This window comes from Histomonas meleagridis (genome assembly GCF_020186115.1).
Source record: "Histomonas meleagridis strain 2922-C6/04-10x chromosome Unknown contig_37, whole genome shotgun sequence".
Classification (NCBI taxonomy): domain Eukaryota; phylum Parabasalia; order Tritrichomonadida; family Dientamoebidae; genus Histomonas; species Histomonas meleagridis.
The window spans coordinates 126,141-149,384 of record NW_027150880.1 but is presented as its reverse complement, the minus strand read 5'-3'; the positions used below and the strand labels follow the sequence as shown (position 1 = coordinate 149,384).

The window sequence follows — 23,244 nt, the reverse complement described above, 5'->3', positions numbered from 1 at the left end:
TACATCTATGAAAATAAATCAGAAAATATTATGCATACTGATTTATTAATTGAATGTGTTTTTTATTATAATTTTGAAATACTTTCATTTCTAATTGATAAAGAAAATAAAAATTTTGAGGAACTTATCAAAACTTCGATTAAAACTGGAAATATATTTTTATTTAAATATTTTGTAAATAATAATATAGATAAAATCCCTAAAAATGTTTTAAGTTTAATTTTAATTGCAAGAAATAAAGAACTTTTTAAAGATATTCTTAAAAATAAATTTATATTGATTAAAAGTAATGATGATATTTAATTAATTTATTTATAGTTTTATATCAAAAATTTAATGTATCAAAAATTTAATTAACGTTTTATTTAATTATTTTATTTACAAATTATAAATAATTTTAATTTTAGTTCTACAGAAATGTATAAGTTCTTATTCAAGCAAAAAGCAATAGGAATTAATGCTAACACAGCACTTATGGTAGCATCTTCAAAAGGTTATATAGAAATAGTTAAATTACTTCTTGAACAAGAAGGAATTGATATTAATGCTAAAGATATTTATTTGTTTTATTTAAAATTTATTTTAATAATTTTATATTTCAAAATAATATTTGGAAATTATTTAAATTATTTAGAACAGCACTTATTAATGCATCTGAAAATGGACATATAAAAATAGTTAAATTACTTCTTGAACAAGAAGGAATTGATATTAATGCTAAAGATATTTATCTGTTTTATTTAAAATTTATTTTAATAATTTTATATTTCAAAATAATATTTGGAAATTATTTAGAACAGCACTTATATTTGCATCTGAAAATGGACATATAAAAATAGTTAAATTACTTCTTGAACAAGAAGGAATTGATATTAATGCTAAAAATATTTATTTGTTTTATATAAAATTTATTTTAATAATTCTGGATTTCAAAATAATATTTGGAAATTATTTAAAGAATTTGATACAGCACTTATGGTAGCATCTAGATGTGGTTACATAGAAATAGTTAAATTACTTCTTGAACAAGAAGGAATTGATATTAATTTTACATCTATTCATTCGTTTTATTTAAAATTTATTTTAATAATTTGATATTTCAAAATAATATATGGAAATTATTTATATTATTTGAAACAGCACTTATTTTAGCATCTTTATATGGTCATACAGAAATAGTTAAATTACTTCTTGAACAAGAAAGAATTTATATTAATGATAAAGATATTTAATTGTTTTATTTAAAATTTATTTGAATAATTTTATATTTCAAAATAATATTTGGAAATTATTTAAATTATTTATAACAGCACTTATGTATGCATCTTATTATGGTCATACAGAAATAGTTAAATTACTTCTTGAACAAAAAGGAATTGATGTTCAAGGATATCAATACAACTGATTTGGATGGTAGAATATTTTTGAATTTTTCTCATAAGAAAATGTTTATGCACACAAGATCTATCGAACATTTTGGGTAATTTTGAATGTAATGAATTGTTTACTTAAGTAAAACACGCAAAATGTTTGGAAATTGAACATTTCTAAATTTGAATAGCAGGACAACGGTTTTAATCAGACAAATGAAATTAAAGTATTTCCCAGGTATTCATTTCCAAATAATTAAATAGTCTTTACTCAGTTTTTGTAAAGCAAATTTATCTAATCCAAACGTATTCCCTGAGGCGGGGCAAAAAAAGCTAAATAGTCATTTTGGACCAGTCGAGAACATTTCGATTAACTACTGCCTCTTAAACGGATTCAATATAAAACTGATGAAATGATATTTATGTGCTAAAAATATTATCAAATCAAAATCAAAAACAATTTACTTATTTAATATAAATACCTAAAGTCGAAACTTTTACATAGAGAAATTATTTTCAAAGACTTTTAATAAATTCATAACTAGAAAAACGTTGACTGACTATCGAATGGCCCAAAACCATTTTGTGAGTTCTGTGTACCGCTAAATTGCATAAACGGAAGAAATTGGGAATCTGTTATCTGTGAGCCCGATGCGAATTTATCTTCTTCATGTTCATTTTGTTGTTGTTCTGTCTGTTGATTTTCTTTATTTTTATTCACAATCACATCGGCATATTTTTCATACCCACGCGAGTTCTCTGCGTGTGTGTTTGGTCTTGTGTTTGTGTACCTTAATGATAGTATATCTCTAAACATAATATCAAGTGTTGGACTAGTTTTAACACCATCTTTAAAATTCACTGAGTATCGACGGTTTTGATCGTCTTCCGTTGGATTGTGATAAATGTGTATTGAAATTATCGTATCGTCTTCTTGTCGGCAGTGAAGCGAGAAGACGTTTATTTTATTTGACGGGTTGCAAATCCAATCGCCGGGATTAGGAATGAGATGATCATTCCGATGATATGGAGAAAACCATCCAACAAACTTTGCTTTTATGTCAGATGAGGTTAATGGAAAGTATAATGGTTCAAAACCAGATTGATCAAAATATGTTATTTCTTTAAGGGTTTGAAGAAGATCAGTGGTACACCCATAACGAATGAAGTACTTGACAAAAGAATCAAAGGAAAAGGTATCTGATAATTGTGAACAATCTTCTCGTTGCTCAAAGAAAAAAGTAAGGTTGGTATCAAGTTGGAGCTTGAATTCTTCGATAAGACTGTCGTCAAGAGAAAGAAGGCAATTGACAGCAGTAACGAAATCTGTTTCAGGCGTTTGGGAGATTGTTGATTTCCAAACACGACATAAGTGTAAGAGAAGATTGGAATACCATTTCTCATCAAGATTAGCTTGTTGATCTTGTGGTTCTAGCGAATTGTAAATCTGATATAATGAATAAATAATTTCCTTATCGATTTCTGGTCTTAAAAATGTGGTCATTAGCTCTTTGGGTATGATTTTGTCGGAAAAGTCTGCCTGAGAAGGAATGCTTTGTGCAAACGGTAAATCATTTGCGGCTTGAAGTGTCGTTTCTGAAGAAAAATTTTCAGTGGTATGCATTCTCATTTTCCAGTGTTGAACGTCAACAAGTTCAGGAAATTGTTTACGAATTTTATCTGTTTCACTATTGAAGATTTTAAAATCGTGATCACGAAAATTAGTATTAACTGAATTTGCTTTTAAATCAAGAAAATTTCCAACTATTTTTGAATTAATAATAAAATGTCGTCCATCATTCATCCATGCTCCACCGACTTTTGGAATATATTCTGGATGATCTTTAGTAAAATGCAAAATAGCTAGAATTTTAGCAGCAAACTTTGGGCGTAAAGTATTCATTCGAGATACAAAGAATTGTAGATCATCTAGTGTTTCTGGCCATTGCATCGACATTTTCCTTGGATTTTAATTGGCTTACTTTAGCCGATTTAGATTAAACGGCTTCCTATTAAAATTCCAAGTAAAATTGAAAGCTAAATCGAAATTCCAATATGCTTAAAGTCCACTCTTCAGCAATAAAAAAATATGGATCAACTTATTATTAGGGATAAATCTCATACCGAAAATATTCATAATGTAAAATTTGAAGTTAAATGATTTTTGACCTTCCCCACAAAGTTTTATATTTAAAAATAGGACATGTTGGAAAAATTCAAAAATATCAATGAATATCTTTTTTTAAATCCAATCATGGTGATTATATTCTAGGGCTTATATTGTCTATTTGAAATAGTGCTAAATTAGTGTACTCATTTTTTTTGAGGAACATATTATTATTACAATTCTTTAATCAAAAATTTCATAATTTATTTACTATTAATAAATGTTAAAAATAAACTATTTGAGAAAAGAATATGAATTCTGTTTCATTAAAAATAAACGTTTTCGATGACTTTTTGATTAATTTACTTGATAAATTTTTGTAAAAGTCGACTTTTCGAATGATTCCATGATCCTCTCATAAACAATTCTACACTTTGTCACAAATTGGGTTACGAATTCGACCAAACTTTTTTTAATCAGCGATTCAAAACAATTCCACAAGTTCTCTTTCTCCAATCATTAGCTTTCATAACCAACAAATCATCCTAAGGAACACTGAAGTCGCTCCGCACCTTTTCCGGTGATTTGTTTTTGTTCATTTTGTGATGTGAAAAACGAAAAGTGCCACACAATTGTACATTATACTTTTATTGATTAAACGGTCACATCCAACTTTGCCACTTCTTCTCCATCTGACACGAAGTGTATTCTTGCCAACACGCTCGAGCTCCATCCGTCAGACTTTTCGGCCATCACCTTAATTCTGACCTCCACTGTTTCATTTGGCTGTAAGTCGAGTGAGTCAATTTTGATCTCTGTTTTTCTCATGAATATTTCTACTCCAGTCACTTCTGGTATCAAACACTCTGTTGTTATGTTGATACTGTACTCGTCCAACAATTTATTTGTGATTTGGAACCATGCGTTAGAAGTGAATTTGTTATCATCTTGTAACAATTGTTTAAATTTACATAACTTAATTAACATATTATTGTTATCATCTTTAATAATTCGATCGAAACTTAATAACGAATCAATGACATCGAACATTACATTTAACTCTTTGATATTATTTGGATTATTTTGATTAATGAGTTTAATGTTAATGTTTTGTCGACCTAATACATTCTCAAGCTCTTTAATCGATGGAATTATCTTTAATTTATATTCCGAATTAGGTAATATGTTATTAATAGTTTCTGGTAATTGTAATAAATTCGAATTGTTTTCAATCGTTACATCTAAATTAATATTCGATTTGTTATATATTATTAATTCTGTGTTCTCATATTGCCAATTATTAATTTTTCCAAAACTTCCTAAATTAATTACATCTGTCGAAATCTCAAAATATGATTCAACAAATTCCCCAATAACATTAATGATCTTCAATATTTGTTGTGTTGTTAAACTTCGGCAATATATTTTATATAAAAACTTTGGTGTTTCAGGATCATAAAAATTAGGTTGTAAGGGAAATGTGAACTGAAATGTCTGGAATCTGCCAGCCGATATGTTTAAACGTTTCCCGCATATTTCGAAGGAGACGTTAATTGTCGTTTTATTAGTAAATTTGATTTTACTTTTGATCGGTATCGGTTTGTTATCAATAACATATAATTGTCCCAGATTCAATAAGTCTGTTTGCTTTGAGTCTTTAGGTAAATCAGTATCTAAATATAACGGATCCACAAAACAATTCAATTTGATCGTTTTCGAATAATTTGGGTACCCACTGATATTCAATTGTAATTTGGCCTCATTAATTCCTATTGAATTTGGTTGGTAATGTAAAGTGATTTCTTGAGGCTCTTTGTTAACTTTATTTCCAGGTATTGTAAACGTCGTTGGTTCACAAGTTAATCCTTGTGAACATGTCGTAATTATTTCAATTGGTATATGAGTTGATCGGTTTTTAATGAATACTTTAGCGTTCATTAGTTTCTTTGAAACTGTACCTAAGTCAATGTTTTGTTCAGAACATGAAATTCCAATACGACCAAAAGCAGCGTTTACAGTGATTTCTTTTTCGAATATTGCTGGTTGTATTGTTGAGTGTTGAGCTTCTTCAAGAGTTTCATAAGCTTTGATTAAAAGTTTGCCATTGATTAATGTTGTTAAATATTTTTGATAATGTATTAAATCAATTTCTGGTTGTAATAACACGTTCATTCGTATTAATTGATGTGGATTTAACATAAATTCTTTAGTTTGTGGTTGACGTGAATCTTTTTCATATACAATGATTTCTTTTTGATGATCATTTAGAATGGATAAATATAATATGTTGTTGGAGATATTAAAGATATTAAACGCAGAACGTTCTTCAATCACTTGTAATGATGTTAATGGTATATAACCAAAGTCAATTGTACTGTTTTCAGGTAACGAAGGAAATGATAAAACTGGTTTGAACTCGGAATGTATTTGTAATGTTATGTTAATAACTGATGTTTGTGTTGTGATGTTAATGATTTTGGTGATTTTGCCAGGATTTAATGGAAAGATATCAATTGCTAATTCTAATGATTCTTGAGTTTTAATGGAGCCTTCACTTTTAGGTGATGAGATAATACAATTGTTATTATTACCGTCGGAACTTATCCAATAGTTTTGTAATGTGTTTGAAATGTTCTTTAATTTAATATGTGTACGAACACTTTCATGTACAAAAATATCATTAATTTCGATAAATGTTGGCTCAACTATTAATGATTTTTGTACAACACTATCTAATAATCGTTGTGTGTTTGGTATTAAATGCGCTTTATAATGTACAATTTTTTGGGTTTCAATTCTTTTGTTTTCATATATTAATATCGCGCCTTCTAATGGGATACTAATACTAATTCGTTTACCTGATAAAATGGATGGAATTAATTGTAATTCAATACACACCATTTGTAATGGTGCACATCGGAATGTAAAACAATCCATATATTTGGCATCCATTTGTTTTAATTGTGTACTGGTATTATCAATTGTTGTATTAGATAAATTATCAATTAATCGTTGAATCTTTTGCGCATATTCAATTTTGTTCTTTCGTTGTAAACATCTCAATTTGCAGCCTAACTTTTCAATTTGGAGTTGAACGTTTTCTGTCAATCGTCGGCTATTCAAATATTTGAATTGATAGGTAATCAATGGTTTACACATCAGCGTCTCTTTTTGAACGTGTGATAAAGTGAATTCAATTTCTTCGTTTGATGTGTTTGTAATAAATAATCGTAATCGTTTTGATGAAGAACATGCAACAATATCTCCAAAGTCTAATAATAATGGATCTATGAATGAGTTTGTTCTTCTAGAAGCTTTACCTTTAAATATAATCGTATGTTTTTCTTCAGGATTTAATACGTTTTTTATAATCACTTCCTCGGTGAATTTCCCGTCAATGTTACGAATGAAATGACATGGAATTGAATACGTACTAATTGGAAATGCTATGCAATATGATTGATTATCAAAGTTTATGTTTTTGGATTCTAACTCAAATAAAAATGGTAACGCTGATTCATTACTAATATATAACTTGTTTTGATATCGTGTATTACATAAGATATTGCCAAAGTTTAAATGTCGTGTGGATAAAAATGACTTAGATTGGACAACATTAAACTTTAATGGGATCGTACGTGCTTCGATATTTTGATTTTGGTCAATTAAATGAACAAAGATTTTCTCTTCTCGATGTTTCCAAAACATTGGTTCTTCTCCATTGATTGATCGAGGCTTTAATAATATTGTAATCTCGAATTTAAATTGTGGTGGGATTTCGATTGTTAAGTTTTCTAAGTTTATTAATGAGCCATTTTCAATAAGTTTATTAATTTGTTGGTATGCAGTATCAAAATGTTCAATGATTTGTTGATCACTATATTTTTGGGATAATATGAATTGGTTCATAAAGAATTCCGAGTTAATTTGCATAGATTGTTCTAATTGTTTTAATGAATATGTTTGTGTCGGTGTTAATAATGTGGTAGAAGTTGGTTCATTAGGTTGATTAGTGACTGATACGATTGATGAATTAGAATAATTCCCAAATGATGATGAGTTTAATAAATAAACAGAATCTTCTTGATAAAACTTGATTTCATCCGTTGACGCTGAAAACCGTAACTTTAACGGTGTGTTTAAACGGTTTTTGATAACAAATGATTTTAATGATGGATAATTAATAGAACAATTTTGGAAATCAAATGATGATACATGTTGTCCATCACTTAATATGTTATAACTCATTGAATGAATTGATTCAGATGAGTTTGCAACAATAATGGCAGAAATACTTAATTGAACTTCATTGGAAATATTATTGTTATTGGTAAATTTAATGGACGCTGTATAATCAGGACTAACTCGACGTGGATAAAATTTGAATTTATACTTATATGTGGAATGGCCATCAATTTCTACAGGTATTGAAGGAACTGTAAGGGATCGGGAAGATGTAGAAATTGAAACCGTGGTTGGTAATGGTGAATGATTTCGAATAATAATTTCAGCAGATTTATCAGTTTGCCCAACTATTGTATCTCCAAACTCTATAAGTGATGGGGATATAGAAATTGTTGGATGACATACAGCTGACTTACATTTGATACGACGATAAAAAACATTTGAAGTTGACTTATCAGCAAATGTCAAAGTGATCATAAACGTACGATGTTCAAATGAAGTCGAGTCTGCTGATAAATGGAAAGAAGGGACATAAGTTGCATAAATTGTTAATGCTGAATGAGATCTTAAAGTAATATCAAGTTTTGATTCAGATTTAGATGAAGCAGTTCCTTTAAATAAAAGTTGTGAACTTGAAGCATGTGGTATAAAAATAGCACTTGAAAGTGATTCGCTTGAAGGTAAAGAGCCTGTAAAAGTGTCAAGGACACCGTTAACCGATACGGAATAAGTGACTTCACTGTGATTTGTTAATGTGAATGAAGATTCGACTGGAATTCCTGCGTTAACTTCTCCGAAATCAATTTCGGCATTTTGAGGTGTGATCGTTGGGAAATCATCTGGAACTTCTGCTGGTGATACTGACGAATTAACATGCATAACTTTAGGGTCAGATAGTTGATCTAAAAGACATTCAAAGATGATCTTATGATCAAATTGACCAATTTCTGTTGGAATATGATGTAATGTTAATGTTGATATAGATTTTGGTTTAAGCAAAATATAATTGGGATACTCTGGAGTATCAACTGTAATAGATTCATCAGGATAAATTACAATTGGTAACTCACGATCTGATGTATTTTTGATTTGAAATGACTTTGTTTGAGGTTGAAAGTTACAGCATTCATTAAGAAATAGATATTGAGGCGAAATCTTGAAAGAGACATCAGATATTGTTGATTGAACTTTGATAGGATAATAAAATTTTTCATCTGTTTGAAGCTCATCATCCTTAAATTTCATAATTGGAATCGATAATGATGGATTGAATGATATTGCGCAACATACTGGAATCATAACTAGACTTAACATTTGTTCTTCTTGAGCAAATAACTTCAAATTATCGATTTTCTCATAGTGATAAAAAATGTCAAATCCAAGGTTCCGTTGTTGTTCGATTACTTGGTCGAAGAGTGTAAACCACATTGAACTTGATGAGATATCTCCGAAGTTGATTTGGAGATCATCATTTGTTTCGTTCCTAATGGTAAAATTAACAGAGACAGGCCTGTAATTTTCTGATGTTAGCCCAAAATCAAGAATATTTGGTGTTATAGACACCAGATCCATTTGTAGCTGATATAAAGTTGTCAAGAATTGTCACTTTTATAGATTGACTTTTCAATGGCTTGTAATTCATGAATTACAAGTTCATTATTTTTAAAGTATTTAAAGTAATTTTACTCATTAAATATTCTCACTAATGCTATCCTATAGATTATTTAATATTTTTTTTAAACTTATTGAAAAAGATTTGATTTGCAATTTCGATATATTAATTTTGATATAAAGTAATGCATGAAAAAAAATCATTAAACCATATAATATATTCTTTTAAACAATGAATTAACTCGATATAATTGATTTAAACAATTTTTCCCAAAGGTAAATGAGGTTCAGCTTTTGTCAAATTAGCACTTTTCGGTTGCCTCAAATGCCTAGTGTCATTGGAGATGACCAATGGGACTTCTTTCCAGGAAATAATTCAATTGGGGAAAGCATCTTCCTTATGCCACCAATTTCTTTGTTCTTCTTTTATGTTTGGGTTGCATGGTCTATCATGTGGCTTGCAGGTCTTATTTTATATTGTTTTAGATGGCACACAGGTGACACAATGATTTTAATGCGATCTCCAGTTCTTTCATTGCTTTCAGCAATAGGTTCAGAGATATGTTTAACATGCTTTATTTGGAAATTAGCACTTACACCCGAATGTTTCCCTTGCTTTCTTGATTTGTTTTATATTCTTATCTTCTTACCACTTTATATTGTTCCATTTATCCTCAGATTTATACGATATTTCTACACGATGATTCAATTAGAAAAATGGAAAAACCACGAAATCTCCGAAGTAAGAGACGGTCCTCTTCTCCAAGAAAGAACATATGCAGCTATATTAGGAATTTTCATTTCATTATGTATGGCAATTGCTGTTATTTTACAATACACAGTTCTCAACACATGCGTAAATTCTTATGGATGTGATCTCAATGAAGTTACAGTTCCCATTTTAATTGTTCTTTTAGTTTTATGTCTTATAATAGTTATTATTGGTCTATTTCTTATTAGAAAGATTCCAGATCCATATGGTGTCAAAGGTGAGCTCATTTCCTGCTTTATTTCATGGTTAATAATATTGACACCATATCTTATTCTTTATTCTATTGACTTCACAGATGAAGGTGATGGCCTAATTGAAACAGTTGATGCTGTTTTAGCCCTTTTAATGTTTATCTTATTTGCAACTGGTTACTTCACATCGGTGATTTACCCGATTTCACTCTCATTCAAAAAGCCGCCAGAGGAAGGAACGAAACAAACGGTTTTGTCAACCATTGAACAAATTCTGAATGACGATGAAGCGTATGGTCATTTGCTTAAAGTTGCGACGTTAAAGCGAGCGCCAGAAGCGCCACCATTTGCACGTGAGATCTTACGCTTCAGGCAGTTGGAGGATCAAGAACAAATCCGAGTTAAAGCAAAAGAAATTTATGATATGTATATAAAACCCGGATCTGAACATCAAAACAACTTACCAGCTGCTATGGTCGACGATATTACCGCAAGGCTTGAAAACCCAACAAGTGATATCTTTAATCGTGCTTATCAAGAAGTTACAAAATTAATTAATACAAATTACCTTAGAGATGTAATGAACCTCGACGAGTTTAGGGAAACAGTTGAAAAGAGAAAGAAAGAATTGCAACAAGAAAATATACGAAAGCAAATTCTCGAGGGTGTTTCAACTGGAAATCGTTAAATATGTTTGTTACATGGCATTCAACTACAGAATGCGATTTAGTGCATTTTGTAAAGAAAAAAACGATACTTTTTTTTTCAAATTGTCTTTGAGATAATTTTAAAAATGTTCGAGTTATTAAAAAAGATGCGTATAATGTGGGCGTTTTCCATTTGCAGTGGGAAGCTATACGAACGCAACATCCCAAAAGCATTTTCTTATAATTGCATGCACAATTTTTGTTATCGATATGCAAAGTTATCCAAAATTGAACTTCTCTTCCTTGTGAACCATTTTGTATTATTTCCCATTTGGATTAAATGACTTAAATTTTTTTGCATATTGTTTATCTTTTTATTTTTGTTTTTGGATTTGCGATCATATGCATGTACCGAAACAATGAATATTAAAAAAAATTATTTATGAGAAGATAAACTTGATTTCCATGTTTGAACTGTTTCTACCGTTCAAATTGAATAATTAGAACCTGTTTTTTACTTTATGCACCTTAATAAGATGTCTTTTTAGATATATTGGTAATAGTGGAGAAAATACAAACATTTATCACAATGAAACACAAAAGAAGTCAAATATTTTTAAAGAAAATTCAAACAGTATTATATAAAAAAAATCATGTATTAATTAATTTATAATTATTCATTTTAATTTCTTTTTCTTTGTTTCAATTTGTTTCATTGTATTCAGAGCGTAATATTCATATCTTTGATTTTGATGTTTTACACTTGATGTTTTAAACCAGGTTTCGAAACAGGGGGTGGAATGTTAATTCCATTGAACACGACAATTCCAGTGAAGAAGTCAAATGTCTTCAGTCCTGTGAATGTCATTCGTCTACAATCTTTTTTAAATAGGATACTATTAGTGTCAGTTCGTAAGACATCATCTGGATATTATGATTTTTTCATGATAATTTAGATTCATGTATATTAGATTTTATATTGACGAAGATATTAGAAATCTATTATTATGATGTAAAAAATTAATTAGTTAGTGCTATAGAATTTAATCAAGTAGATTATATGACATTATTTGCTTCAATTGCAATTGAACATATCCGATAAGACTGAGATTTCTATCGTTTAATTTTGGGGTGGCCTAGCCGTCTTTCAAAAACATTTTCTCACTTATCCTGTTTCAATTATAAGATAAATGGGAAATAGTCAAACGCAAATCAAAGAAGAAAATATAGATTCAATAGGAATGTTACAACAAATAGAAAATTATATCTTTAAAATGAACGAAAATAATATTCCAGAAACAGTTGAATCAACATTATTTATTAAAATCCATCAATATCCATATTCATTTAAGCTTATAATTTGTCAATTACTTTATTCGTATTTTTTAATGGGAAATGAAAATATTCAATTAATTTTTGAATATATAAAATTATTTAAAATGAAAGAAGAAGAATTATAAAAAAAAAAAAAAAGATACAAATAATGAAACGAAAGAAGATAATATCATTAATATTTTTACAGATTTTTTTTTTTTTTTTTAAAACACAAGAATCGAATTATATTCTCGAAAGATTAATTGAAAATAAAATAATTGAAGAAAATAAGATTAGATATATAAACTCGTTGTTATTTATTCACTATAAAAGAAAAAGCGAAATTAAAAATATAAAATCTAATTTTCTACAATCAATTTTAGATAATTACAAAGAGCTTTCAAAGAATGATTTTGAACTTCATAAGAAATTAATTAAAGAAGTACATAATCCAAAAGAAATAGCAAAAACAATTCGAAATGATGAAGTAGAAAAACTTCAAGAAATATCATCACAAATAAATTTTTGATTTTAATCAAAAAATTGAACCATCACTTTATGAAAGTTGTTCATTTATAAATGAAGAAAATGTTACATTAATTGATTATGCAGCATTTTTTTCTTCAGTTCAATGTTTTAAATATTTACTTATGAATGGTGCTAATGTAGAAAATACAGGTAAATATGCAGGTGCAAGTGGGAATGAAGAAATCGTTCATTTATGTGAACAAAATCATTCAACATTTGAAGGCGCATATGAAGCAGCAATTATATTTCATCGAAATGATATTTTTTAAATACATCTATGAAAATAAATCAGAAAATATTATGCATACTGATTTATTAATTGAATGTGTTTTTTATTATAATTTTGAAATACTTTCATTTCTAATTGATAAAGAAAATAAAAATTTTGAGGAACTTATCAAAACTTCGATTAAAACTGGAAATATATTTTTATTTAAATATTTTGTAAATAATAATATAGATAAAATCCCTAAAAATGTTTTAAGTTTAATTTTAATTGCAAGAAATAAAGAACTTTTTAAAGATATTCTTAAAAATAAATTTATATTGATTAAAAGTAATGATGATATTTAATTAATTTATTTATAGTTTTATATCAAAAATTTAATGTATCAAAAATTTAATTAACGTTTTATTTAATTATTTTATTTACAAATTATAAATAATTTTAATTTTAGTTCTACAGAAATGTATAAGTTCTTATTCAAGCAAAATAAAATCAAAATTAATGCTTACACAGCACTTATGGTAGCATCTTCAAAAGGTTATACAGAAATAGTTAAATTACTTCTAGAACAAGAAGGAATTGATATTAATGCTAAAGATATTTATTTGTTTTATTTAGAATTTATTATAATAATTTTATATTTCAAAATAATATTTGGAAATTATTTAAATTATTTAGAACAGCACTTATTAATGCATCTGAAAATGGTCACACAAAAAATAGTTAAATTACTTCTTGAACAAGAAGGAATTGATATTAATACTAAAGATATTTATCTGTTTTATTTAAAATTTATTTTAATAATTTTATATTTCAAAATAATATTTGGAAATTATTTAAATTATTTCAAACAGCACTTATATTTGCATCTGAAAATGGACATATAAAAATAGTTAAATTACTTCTTGAACAAGAAGGAATTGATATTAATGCTAAAGATATTTATCTGTTTTATTTAAAATTTATTTTAATAATTTTATATTTCAAAATAATATTTGGAAATTATTTAAAGAATTTGATACAGCACTTATTAATGCATCTGAAAATGGTCACACAAAAATAGTTAAATTACTTCTTGAACAAGAAGGAATTGATATTAATACTAAAGATATTTATCTGTTTTATTTAAAATTTATTTTAATAATTTTATATTTCAAAAATAATATTTGGAAATTATTTAAAGTATTTCATACAGCACTTATATTTGCATCTGAAAATGGTCACACAAAAATAGTTAAATTACTTCTTGAACAAGAAGGAATTGATATTAATACTAAAGATATTTATCTGTTTTATTTAAAATTTATTTTAATAATTTTTATATTTCAAAAATAATATTTGGAAATTATTTAAATTATTTCAAACAGCACTTATATTTGCATCTGAAAATGGACATATAAAAATAGTTAAATTACTTCTTGAACAAGAAGGAATTGATATTAATGCTAAAGATATTTATCTGTTTTATTTAAAATTTATTTTAATAATTTTATATTTCAAAATAATATTTGGAAATTATTTAAAGAATTTGATACAGCACTTATTAATGCATCTGAAAATGGTCACACAAAAATAGTTAAATTACTTCTTGAACAAGAAGGAATTGATATTAATGCTAAAGATATTTATCTGTTTTATTTAGAATTTATTATAATAATTTTATATTTCAAAATAATATTTGGAAATTATTTAAATTATTTAGAACAGCACTTATTAATGCATCTGAAAATGGTCACACAAAAATAGTTAAATTACTTCTTGAACAAGAAGGAATTGATATTAATGCTAAAGATATTTATCTGTTTTATTTAAAATTTATTTTAATAATTTTATATTTCAAAATAATATTTGGAAATTATTTAAATTATTTCAAACAGCACTTATATTTGCATCTGAAAATGGACATATAAAACTAGTTAAATTACTTCTTGAACAAGAAGGAATTGATATTAATGCTAAAGATATTTATCTGTTTTATTTAAAAATTTATTTTAATAATTTTTATATTTCAAAAATAATATTTGGAAATTATTTAAATTATTTCAAACAGCACTTATATTTGCATCTGAAAATGGTCACACAAAAATAGTTAAATTACTTCTTGAACAAGAAGAATTGATATTAATGCTAAAGATATTTATCTGTTTTATTTAAAATTTATTTTAATAATTTTATATTTCAAAATAATATTTGGAAATTATTTAAATTATTTCAAACAGCACTTATATTTGCATCTGAAAATGGACATATAAAAATAGTTAAATTACTTCTTGAACAAGAAGGAATTGATATTAATACTAAAGATATTTATCTGTTTTATTTAAAATTTATTTTAATAATTTTATATTTCAAAAATAATATTTGGAAATTATTTAAATAATTTGATACAGCCCTTCGAAATGCATCTGAAAATGGTCACACAAAAATAGTTAAATTACTTCTTGAACAAGAAGGAATTGATATTAATGCTAAAGATATTTATCTGTTTTATTTAAAATTTATTTTAATAATTTTATATTTCAAAATAATATTTGGAAATTATTTAAAGAATTTGATACAGCACTTATTAATGCATCTGAAAATGGTCAAAAAAAAATAGTTAAATTACTTCTTGAACAAGAAGGAATTGATATTAATGCTAAAGATATTTATCTGTTTTATTTAAAATTTATTTTAATAATTTTATATTTCAAAATAATATTTGGAAATTATTTAAATTATTTCAAACAGCACTTATATTTGCATCTGAAAATGGACATATAAAAATAGTTAAATTACTTCTTGAACAAGAAGGAATTGATATTAATGCTAAAGATATTTATCTGTTTTATTTAAAATTTATTTTAATAATTTTATATTTCAAAATAATATTTGGAAATTATTTAAAGAATTTGATACAGCACTTATTAATGCATCTGAAAATGGTCGTACAGAAATCGTTAAATTACTTCTTGAACAAGAAGGAATTGATATTAATGCTAAAGATATTTATCTGTTTTATTTAAAATTTATTTTAATAATTTTATATTTCAAAATAATATTTGGAAATTATTTAAATTATTTCAAACAGCACTTATATTTGCATCTGAAAATGGTCACACAAAAATAGTTAAATTACTTCTTGAACAAGAAGGAATTGATATTAATGCTAAAGATATTTATCTGTTTTATTTAAAATTTATTTTAATAATTTTATATTTCAAAAATAATATTTGGAAATTATTTAAATTATTTCAAACAGCACTTATATTTGCATCTGAAAATGGACATATAAAAATAGTTAAATTACTTCTTGAACAAGAAGGAATTGATATTAATGCTAAAGATATTTATCTGTTTTATTTAAAATTTATTTTAATAATTTTATATTTCAAAAATAATATTTGGAAATTATTTAAATTATTTCAAACAGCACTTATATTTGCATCTGAAAATGGACATATAAAAATAGTTAAATTACTTCTTGAACAAGAAGGAATTGATATTAATGCTAAAGATATTTATCTGTTTTATTTAAAATTTATTTTAATAATTTTATATTTCAAAATAATATTTGGAAATTATTTAAATTATTTCAAACAGCACTTATTAATGCATCTGAAAATGGTCGTACAGAAATCGTTAAATTACTTCTTGAACAAGAAGGAATTGATATTAATGCTAAAGATATTTATCTGTTTTATTTAAAATTTATTTTAATAATTTTATATTTCAAAATAATATTTGGAAATTATTTAAATTATTTCAAACAGCACTTATATTTGCATCTGAAAATGGACATATAAAAATAGTTAAATTACTTCTTGAACAAGAAGGAATTGATATTAATGCTAAAGATATTTATCTGTTTTATTTAAAATTTATTTTAATAATTTTATATTTCAAAAATAATATTTGGAAATTATTTAAAGAATTTGATACAGCACTTATTAATGCATCTGAAAATGGTCACACAAAAAATAGTTAAATTACTTCTTGAACAAGAAGGAATTGATATTAATGCTAAAGATATTTATCTGTTTTATTTAAAATTTATTTTAATAATTTTATATTTCAAAATAATATTTGGAAATTATTTAAATTATTTCAAACAGCACTTATATTTGCATCTGAAAATGGACATATAAAAACTAGTTAAATTACTTCTTGAACAAGAAGGAATTGATATTAATGCTAAAGATATTTATCTGTTTTATTTAAAATTTATTTTAATAATTTTATATTTCAAAATAATATTTGGAAATTATTTAAATTATTTCAAACAGCACTTATATTTGCATCTGAAAATGGTCACACAAAAATAGTTAAATTACTTCTTGAACAAGAAGGAATTGATATTAATGCTAAAGATATTTATCTGTTTTATTTAAAATTTATTTTAATAATTTTATATTTCAAAATAATATTTGGAAATTATTTAAATTATTTCAAACAGCACTTATATTTGCATCTGAAAATGGACATATAAAAAATAGTTAAATTACTTCTTGAACAAGAAGGAATTGATATTAATGCTAAAGATATTTATCTGTTTTATTTAAAATTTATTTTAATAATTTTATATTTCAAAATAATATTTGGAAATTATTTAAATTATTTCAAACAGCACTTATATTTGCATCTTCAAAAGGTTATACAGAAATAGTTAAATTACTTCTAGAACAAGAAGGAATTGATATTAATGCTAAAGATATTTATCTGTTTTATTTAAAATTTATTTTAATAATTTTAGATATTAATGCTAAAGATATTTATCTGTTTTATTTAAAATTTATTTTAATAATTTTATATTTCAAAATAATATTTGGAAATTATTTAAATTATTTCAAACAGCACTTATATTTGCATCTGAAAATGGACATATAAAACTAGTTAAATTACTTCTTGAACAAGAAGGAATTGATATTAATGCTAAAGATATTTATCTGTTTTATTTAAAATTTATTTTAATAATTTTATATTTCAAAATAATATTTGGAAATTATTTAAATTATTTCAAACAGCACTTATATTTGCATCTGAAAATGGACATATAAAAATAGTTAAATTACTTCTTGAACAAGAAGGAATTGATATTAATGCTAAAGATATTTATCTGTTTTATTTAAAATTTATTTTAATAATTTTATATTTCAAAAATAATATTTGGAAATTATTTAAATTATTTCAAACAGCACTTATATTTGCATCTTCAAAAGGTTATACAGAAATAGTTAAATTACTTCTAGAACAAGAAGGAATTGATATTAATGCTAAAGATATTTATCTGTTTTATTTAAAATTTATTTTAATAATTTTATATTTCAAAATAATATTTGGAAATTATTTAAAGAATTTGATACAGCACTTATTAATGCATCTGAAAATGGTCACACAAAAATAGTTAAATTACTTCTTGAACAAGAAGGAATTGATATTAATGCTAAAGATATTTATCTGTTTTATTTAAAATTTATTTTAATAATTTTATATTTCAAAATAATATTTGGAAATTATTTAAATTATTTCAAACAGCACTTATATTTGCATCTGAAAATGGACATATAAAAACTAGTTAAATTACTTCTTGAACAAGAAGGAATTGATATTAATGCTAAAGATATTTATCTGTTTTATTTAAAAATTTATTTTAATAATTTTATATTTCAAAAATAATATTTGGAAATTATTTAAATTATTTCAAACAGCACTTATATTTGCATCTGAAAATGGTCACACAAAAATAGTTAAATTACTTCTTGAACAAGAAGGAATTGATATTAATGCTAAAGATATTTATCTGTTTTATTTAAAATTTATTTTAATAATTTTATATTTCAAAATAATATTTGGAAATTATTTAAATTATTTCAAACAGCACTTATATTTGCATCTGAAAATGGACATATAAAAAATAGTTAAATTACTTCTTGAACAAGAAGGAATTGATATTAATGCTAAAGATATTTATCTGTTTTATTTAAAAATTTATTTTAATAATTTTATATTTCAAAAATAATATTTGGAAATTATTTAAATTATTTCAAACAGCACTTATATTTGCATCTGAAAATGGACATATAAAAATAGTTAAATTACTTCTTGAACAAGAAGGAATTGATATTAATGCTAAAGATATTTATCTGTTTTATTTAAAATTTATTTTAATAATTTTATATTTCAAAATAATATTTGGAAATTATTTAAATTATTTCAAACAGCACTTATATTTGCATCTGAAAATGGTCACAAAAAAATAGTTAAATTACTTCTTGAACAAGAAGGAATTGATATTAATGCTAAAGATATTTATCTGTTTTATTTAAAATTTATTTTAATAATTTTATATTTCAAAATAATATTTGGAAATTATTTAAATTATTTCAAACAGCACTTATATTTGCATCTGAAAATGGACATATAAAAATAGTTAAATTACTTCTTGAACAAGAAGGAATTGATATTAATGCTAAAGATATTTATCTGTTTTATTTAAAATTTATTTTAATAATTTTATATTTCAAAATAATATTTGGAAATTATTTAAAGAATTTGATACAGCACTTATTAATGCATCTGAAAATGGTCACACAAAAATAGTTAAATTACTTCTTGAACAAGAAGGAATTGATATTAATGCTAAAGATATTTATCTGTTTTATTTAAAATTTATTTTAATAATTTTATATTTCAAAATAATATTTGGAAATTATTTAAATTATTTCAAACAGCACTTATATTTGCATCTGAAAATGGACATATAAAACTAGTTAAATTACTTCTTGAACAAGAAGGAATTGATATTAATGCTAAAGATATTTATCTGTTTTATTTAAAAATTTATTTTAATAATTTTATATTTCAAAATAATATTTGGAAATTATTTAAATTATTTCAAACAGCACTTATATTTGCATCTGAAAATGGTCACACAAAAATAGTTAAATTACTTCTTGAACAAGAAGGAATTGATATTAATGCTAAAGATATTTATCTGTTTTATTTAAAAATTTATTTTAATAATTTTATATTTCAAAATAATATTTGGAAATTATTTAAAGAATTTGATACAGCACTTATTAATGCATCTGAAAATGGTCACACAAAAATAGTTAAATTACTTCTTGAACAAGAAGGAATTGATATTAATGCTAAAAATTTATATATTTTTCAAATAATATTTATATAAATTATTTTGGATTTCGATATAATATTTGGAATTTATTTATATTTATTAAAACAGCACTTATAAAAGCCATTGAAAATGAAAGAATAAAAGTTATTAAATTACTATTAAAAAAAGATAATCTTGATATAAATATATGTGATATTAAAATATTTCATTTTTATTTGCTCTTAAATAATTAAAATCATAAAATATAATTTGGAATTTATTATGATTAAATGAAACAACTTTTACACATGCATTAAAAAAGGGAAATAGTGAAATCATAAATTTACTAGAAAAATATAAATAAAAAATTTTTATAAACTGTTTTTCTAAAATTCAAAATATTTATCATTTTTGTACATAAACATGCAAGAATTGAAATAGATATGAAACACTTCATGATGAAAACCACAAAGTGAAACATTGATTTAGAAAGGGGTATAACTTTTCTGGTTTCACTGGGTTTGCAGAATTTTGGTTTACATGAATTTTATTCTATTTAAAATTTGTTTTAACTATTTTTGTTTCGATATTCTGTTTGTTTGAAAATTTGGTACAGCACTTATGATTGCGATTAAAATTACATATTTCAATATATAAATGTAAATTTCCTTATATAACGAAAAATAATTTCTCTAAATAAGCATTTCATCAAAGTAAATGATCAAATAAACAAACAACAAATTCATTAAATTTCCTTATATAACGAAAAATAATTTCTCTGAATAAGCATTTCATCAAAGTAAATGATCAAATAAACAAACAACAAATTCATTAAATTTCCTTATATAACGAAAAATAATTTCTCTAAATAAGCATTTCATCAAAGTAAATGATCAAATAAACAAACAACAAATTCATTAAATTTCCTTATATAACGAAAAATAATTTCTCTAAATAAGCATTTCATCAAAGTAAATGATCAAATAAACAAACAACAAATTCATTAAATTTCCTTATATAACGAAAAATAATTTCTCTGAATAAGCATTTCATCAAAGTAAATGATCAAATAAACAAACAACAAACCAATTAAATTTTTGTTTGAATCTGTTCGTACTTCATCTAAAATTTATATAAATTTCTATATCGAAAAATATAAAATTTCATCTTTTTACTTGAGCCATTTATCCAACCATTCAAAGAATGTTCTTTGCCAAAGCATTCCGTTTTGTGGCTTCAACACCCAATGATTTTCATCAGGGAATATGAGTAGCTCTGCTGGAACTCCTCTAATTATTGCTGCGTCGAATGCGGCCATCGCGTGGTTTGCCAATATTCGGTAATCTTTTTCGCCATGTATACAAAGGATTGGCGTATCCCATTTATCAACGAATTTATGCGGCGAGTTTTCGTAAGATCTTTGTGCAATTGTATTATTCTTTTCCCAATACGCACCTCCTAAGTCCCAATTCACGAACCATTTCTCTTCAGTTTCCAAATATTGCATTTCCACGTTGAATATTCCGTCGTGTGCGATGAATGCCTTGAATCGTTTCTCGTGATGCCCTGCTAACCAATACACTGAGTAACCACCGAAGCTTGCGCCAACGCAACCTAATTTATCCGAATCGACATATGACTCTTTCGCCATTGTGTCGATTGCTGTTAATAAATCTCTCATGCATTGGCCTCCGTAATCGCCACTGATCTCTTCTAACCATTCCATTCCAAAGCCCGGTAATCCGCGGCGATTTGGTGCAACAACAATGTAATTGTTGGCGGCCATGATTTGGTAATTCCAGCGATAACTCCACGCTTGACTAACTGGCGTTTGTGGACCGCCTTCACAGAAGAGTAATGTCGGATATTTAAGTTTGGGATCAAAGTTTGGTGGATATATTACCCAGACTAACATTTGCTTGTTGTCTGTAGTCGTCATCCATTTGCCTTCGACTTTACCAAAGGTTAAAGAATCATAGATATGTTTGTTAATGAATGATAATTGTGTGACTTTGGCAGATGCTTCGGTGGTACGAGTAGTTTCTACTGAATAAAATTCATCTGCCATACTCATCGATTGACGTTTGGCAAGTAACTTGTCACCAAATAATGATACGGATATATAATCATACATCCCATCTGTTAATTGGGTAAGTTTATCATTGTCTTTGAGATCAATGATATAAATATGACTTTCTCCATGCCATACGCCAACAAAATAAATCTTGCTGCTATCAGAACTCCATACAAATTGATCAACATTGGACTCAAAAGACTTACTGACAAAGCGCTTTTCATTGGTTTCAATGTTCATGATCATGAGGCGGTTTTGATCGGCTTCATAACCGTCGCGTTCCATGCTGAGCCATGCAATGAACTTGCCGTCGGGTGAATATTGTGGATTGGTGTCATAGCCTTTGTTGTCAGTTGTGATGTCTGTGGTCTTCTTTGTGGCAATGTCATAAATGTAAATGTCGGAATTGGTTGAAAAGGCATAGGCCATACCTGTCTTCTTACGGCTGGTATAGGCAACTTTGTCAGACGCTGGACTCCAGCCAAGCATTTCAATGCCACCCCATGGCTTGTTTGGACTTTCATAAGGTTCACCTTCCATTATATCAATAACATTGGTGACGGTGTTGCCATCAAAATCACCAATGAATGGATGTGGAGCTGTGGTAACCCATTCATCCCAATGCTTATACGCAAGATCTGTGATAATTCTTCCACTGGATAAAGGAAGATCTGGATATTTATCAACGGTGGTTTGAACTGTCTTAACTTGAGAGATGTAAAGAAGTTTGGTGCCGTCTGGTGAAAAAGCATATCCTTCAATATCTCCTTCATGATGAGAAAGTTGCTTACGTTCTGTACCATCTGGATTCATTTCCCATACTTGTGATTGACCACTTTCGCTGGAAAGATAGGCAATCTTAGTTCCTTGTTTAATCCATCTAGGTGTGCTTTCTGAATATGTTCCATCAGTAATTTGTACATTACCTGTACCATCAGCATTCATAACGTAGATAGAGCTACGACCACTGTTCTCTGCGACGCTATAATTACTAATAGCATATGCAATTTTTGTATTATCGGGTGAAACTGCTACATCTCCAAGACGACCCATTGACCAAAGGATCTCGGGTGTCAGGACGCCTGCACTGGATGTTAATGTCATCACGAGTGACAGAATGAAGAGG

At 26.0% G+C, this 23,244-nt stretch overlaps 4 protein-coding genes across 4 annotated transcripts; 1 reads left to right on the top strand and 3 right to left on the bottom strand.

Annotated features, from left to right (window-relative positions):
• Positions 1–1,911: 1,911 nt before the first annotated feature.
• Positions 1,912–3,000, bottom strand: GO595_005678 (uncharacterized protein; the record flags this gene model as incomplete). The annotated part of the gene is made up of 1 exon (XM_067918947.1): positions 1,912–3,000. One exon carries the CDS (start codon positions 2,998–3,000, stop codon positions 1,912–1,914), a length of 1,089 nt encoding a protein of 362 aa, XP_067774173.1.
• Positions 3,001–4,131: 1,131 nt separating this feature from the next.
• Positions 4,132–9,234, bottom strand: GO595_005677 (uncharacterized protein; the record flags this gene model as incomplete). Its single annotated transcript, XM_067918946.1, has 2 exons — positions 4,132–4,341; positions 5,404–9,234. The coding sequence occupies 2 exons, from the start codon at positions 9,232–9,234 to the stop codon at positions 4,132–4,134; spliced, it is 4,041 nt and encodes a 1,346-aa protein (XP_067774172.1).
• Positions 9,235–9,598: 364 nt separating this feature from the next.
• Positions 9,599–10,924, top strand: GO595_005676 (regulator of G protein; the record flags this gene model as incomplete). Its single annotated transcript, XM_067918945.1, has 1 exon — positions 9,599–10,924. One exon carries the CDS (start codon positions 9,599–9,601, stop codon positions 10,922–10,924), a length of 1,326 nt encoding a protein of 441 aa, XP_067774171.1.
• Positions 10,925–21,215: 10,291 nt separating this feature from the next.
• Positions 21,216–23,222, bottom strand: GO595_005675 (S9 family peptidase; the record flags this gene model as incomplete). Its single annotated transcript, XM_067918944.1, has 1 exon — positions 21,216–23,222. The coding sequence occupies one exon, from the start codon at positions 23,220–23,222 to the stop codon at positions 21,216–21,218; it is 2,007 nt and encodes a 668-aa protein (XP_067774170.1).
• Positions 23,223–23,244: the final 22 nt, after the last annotated feature.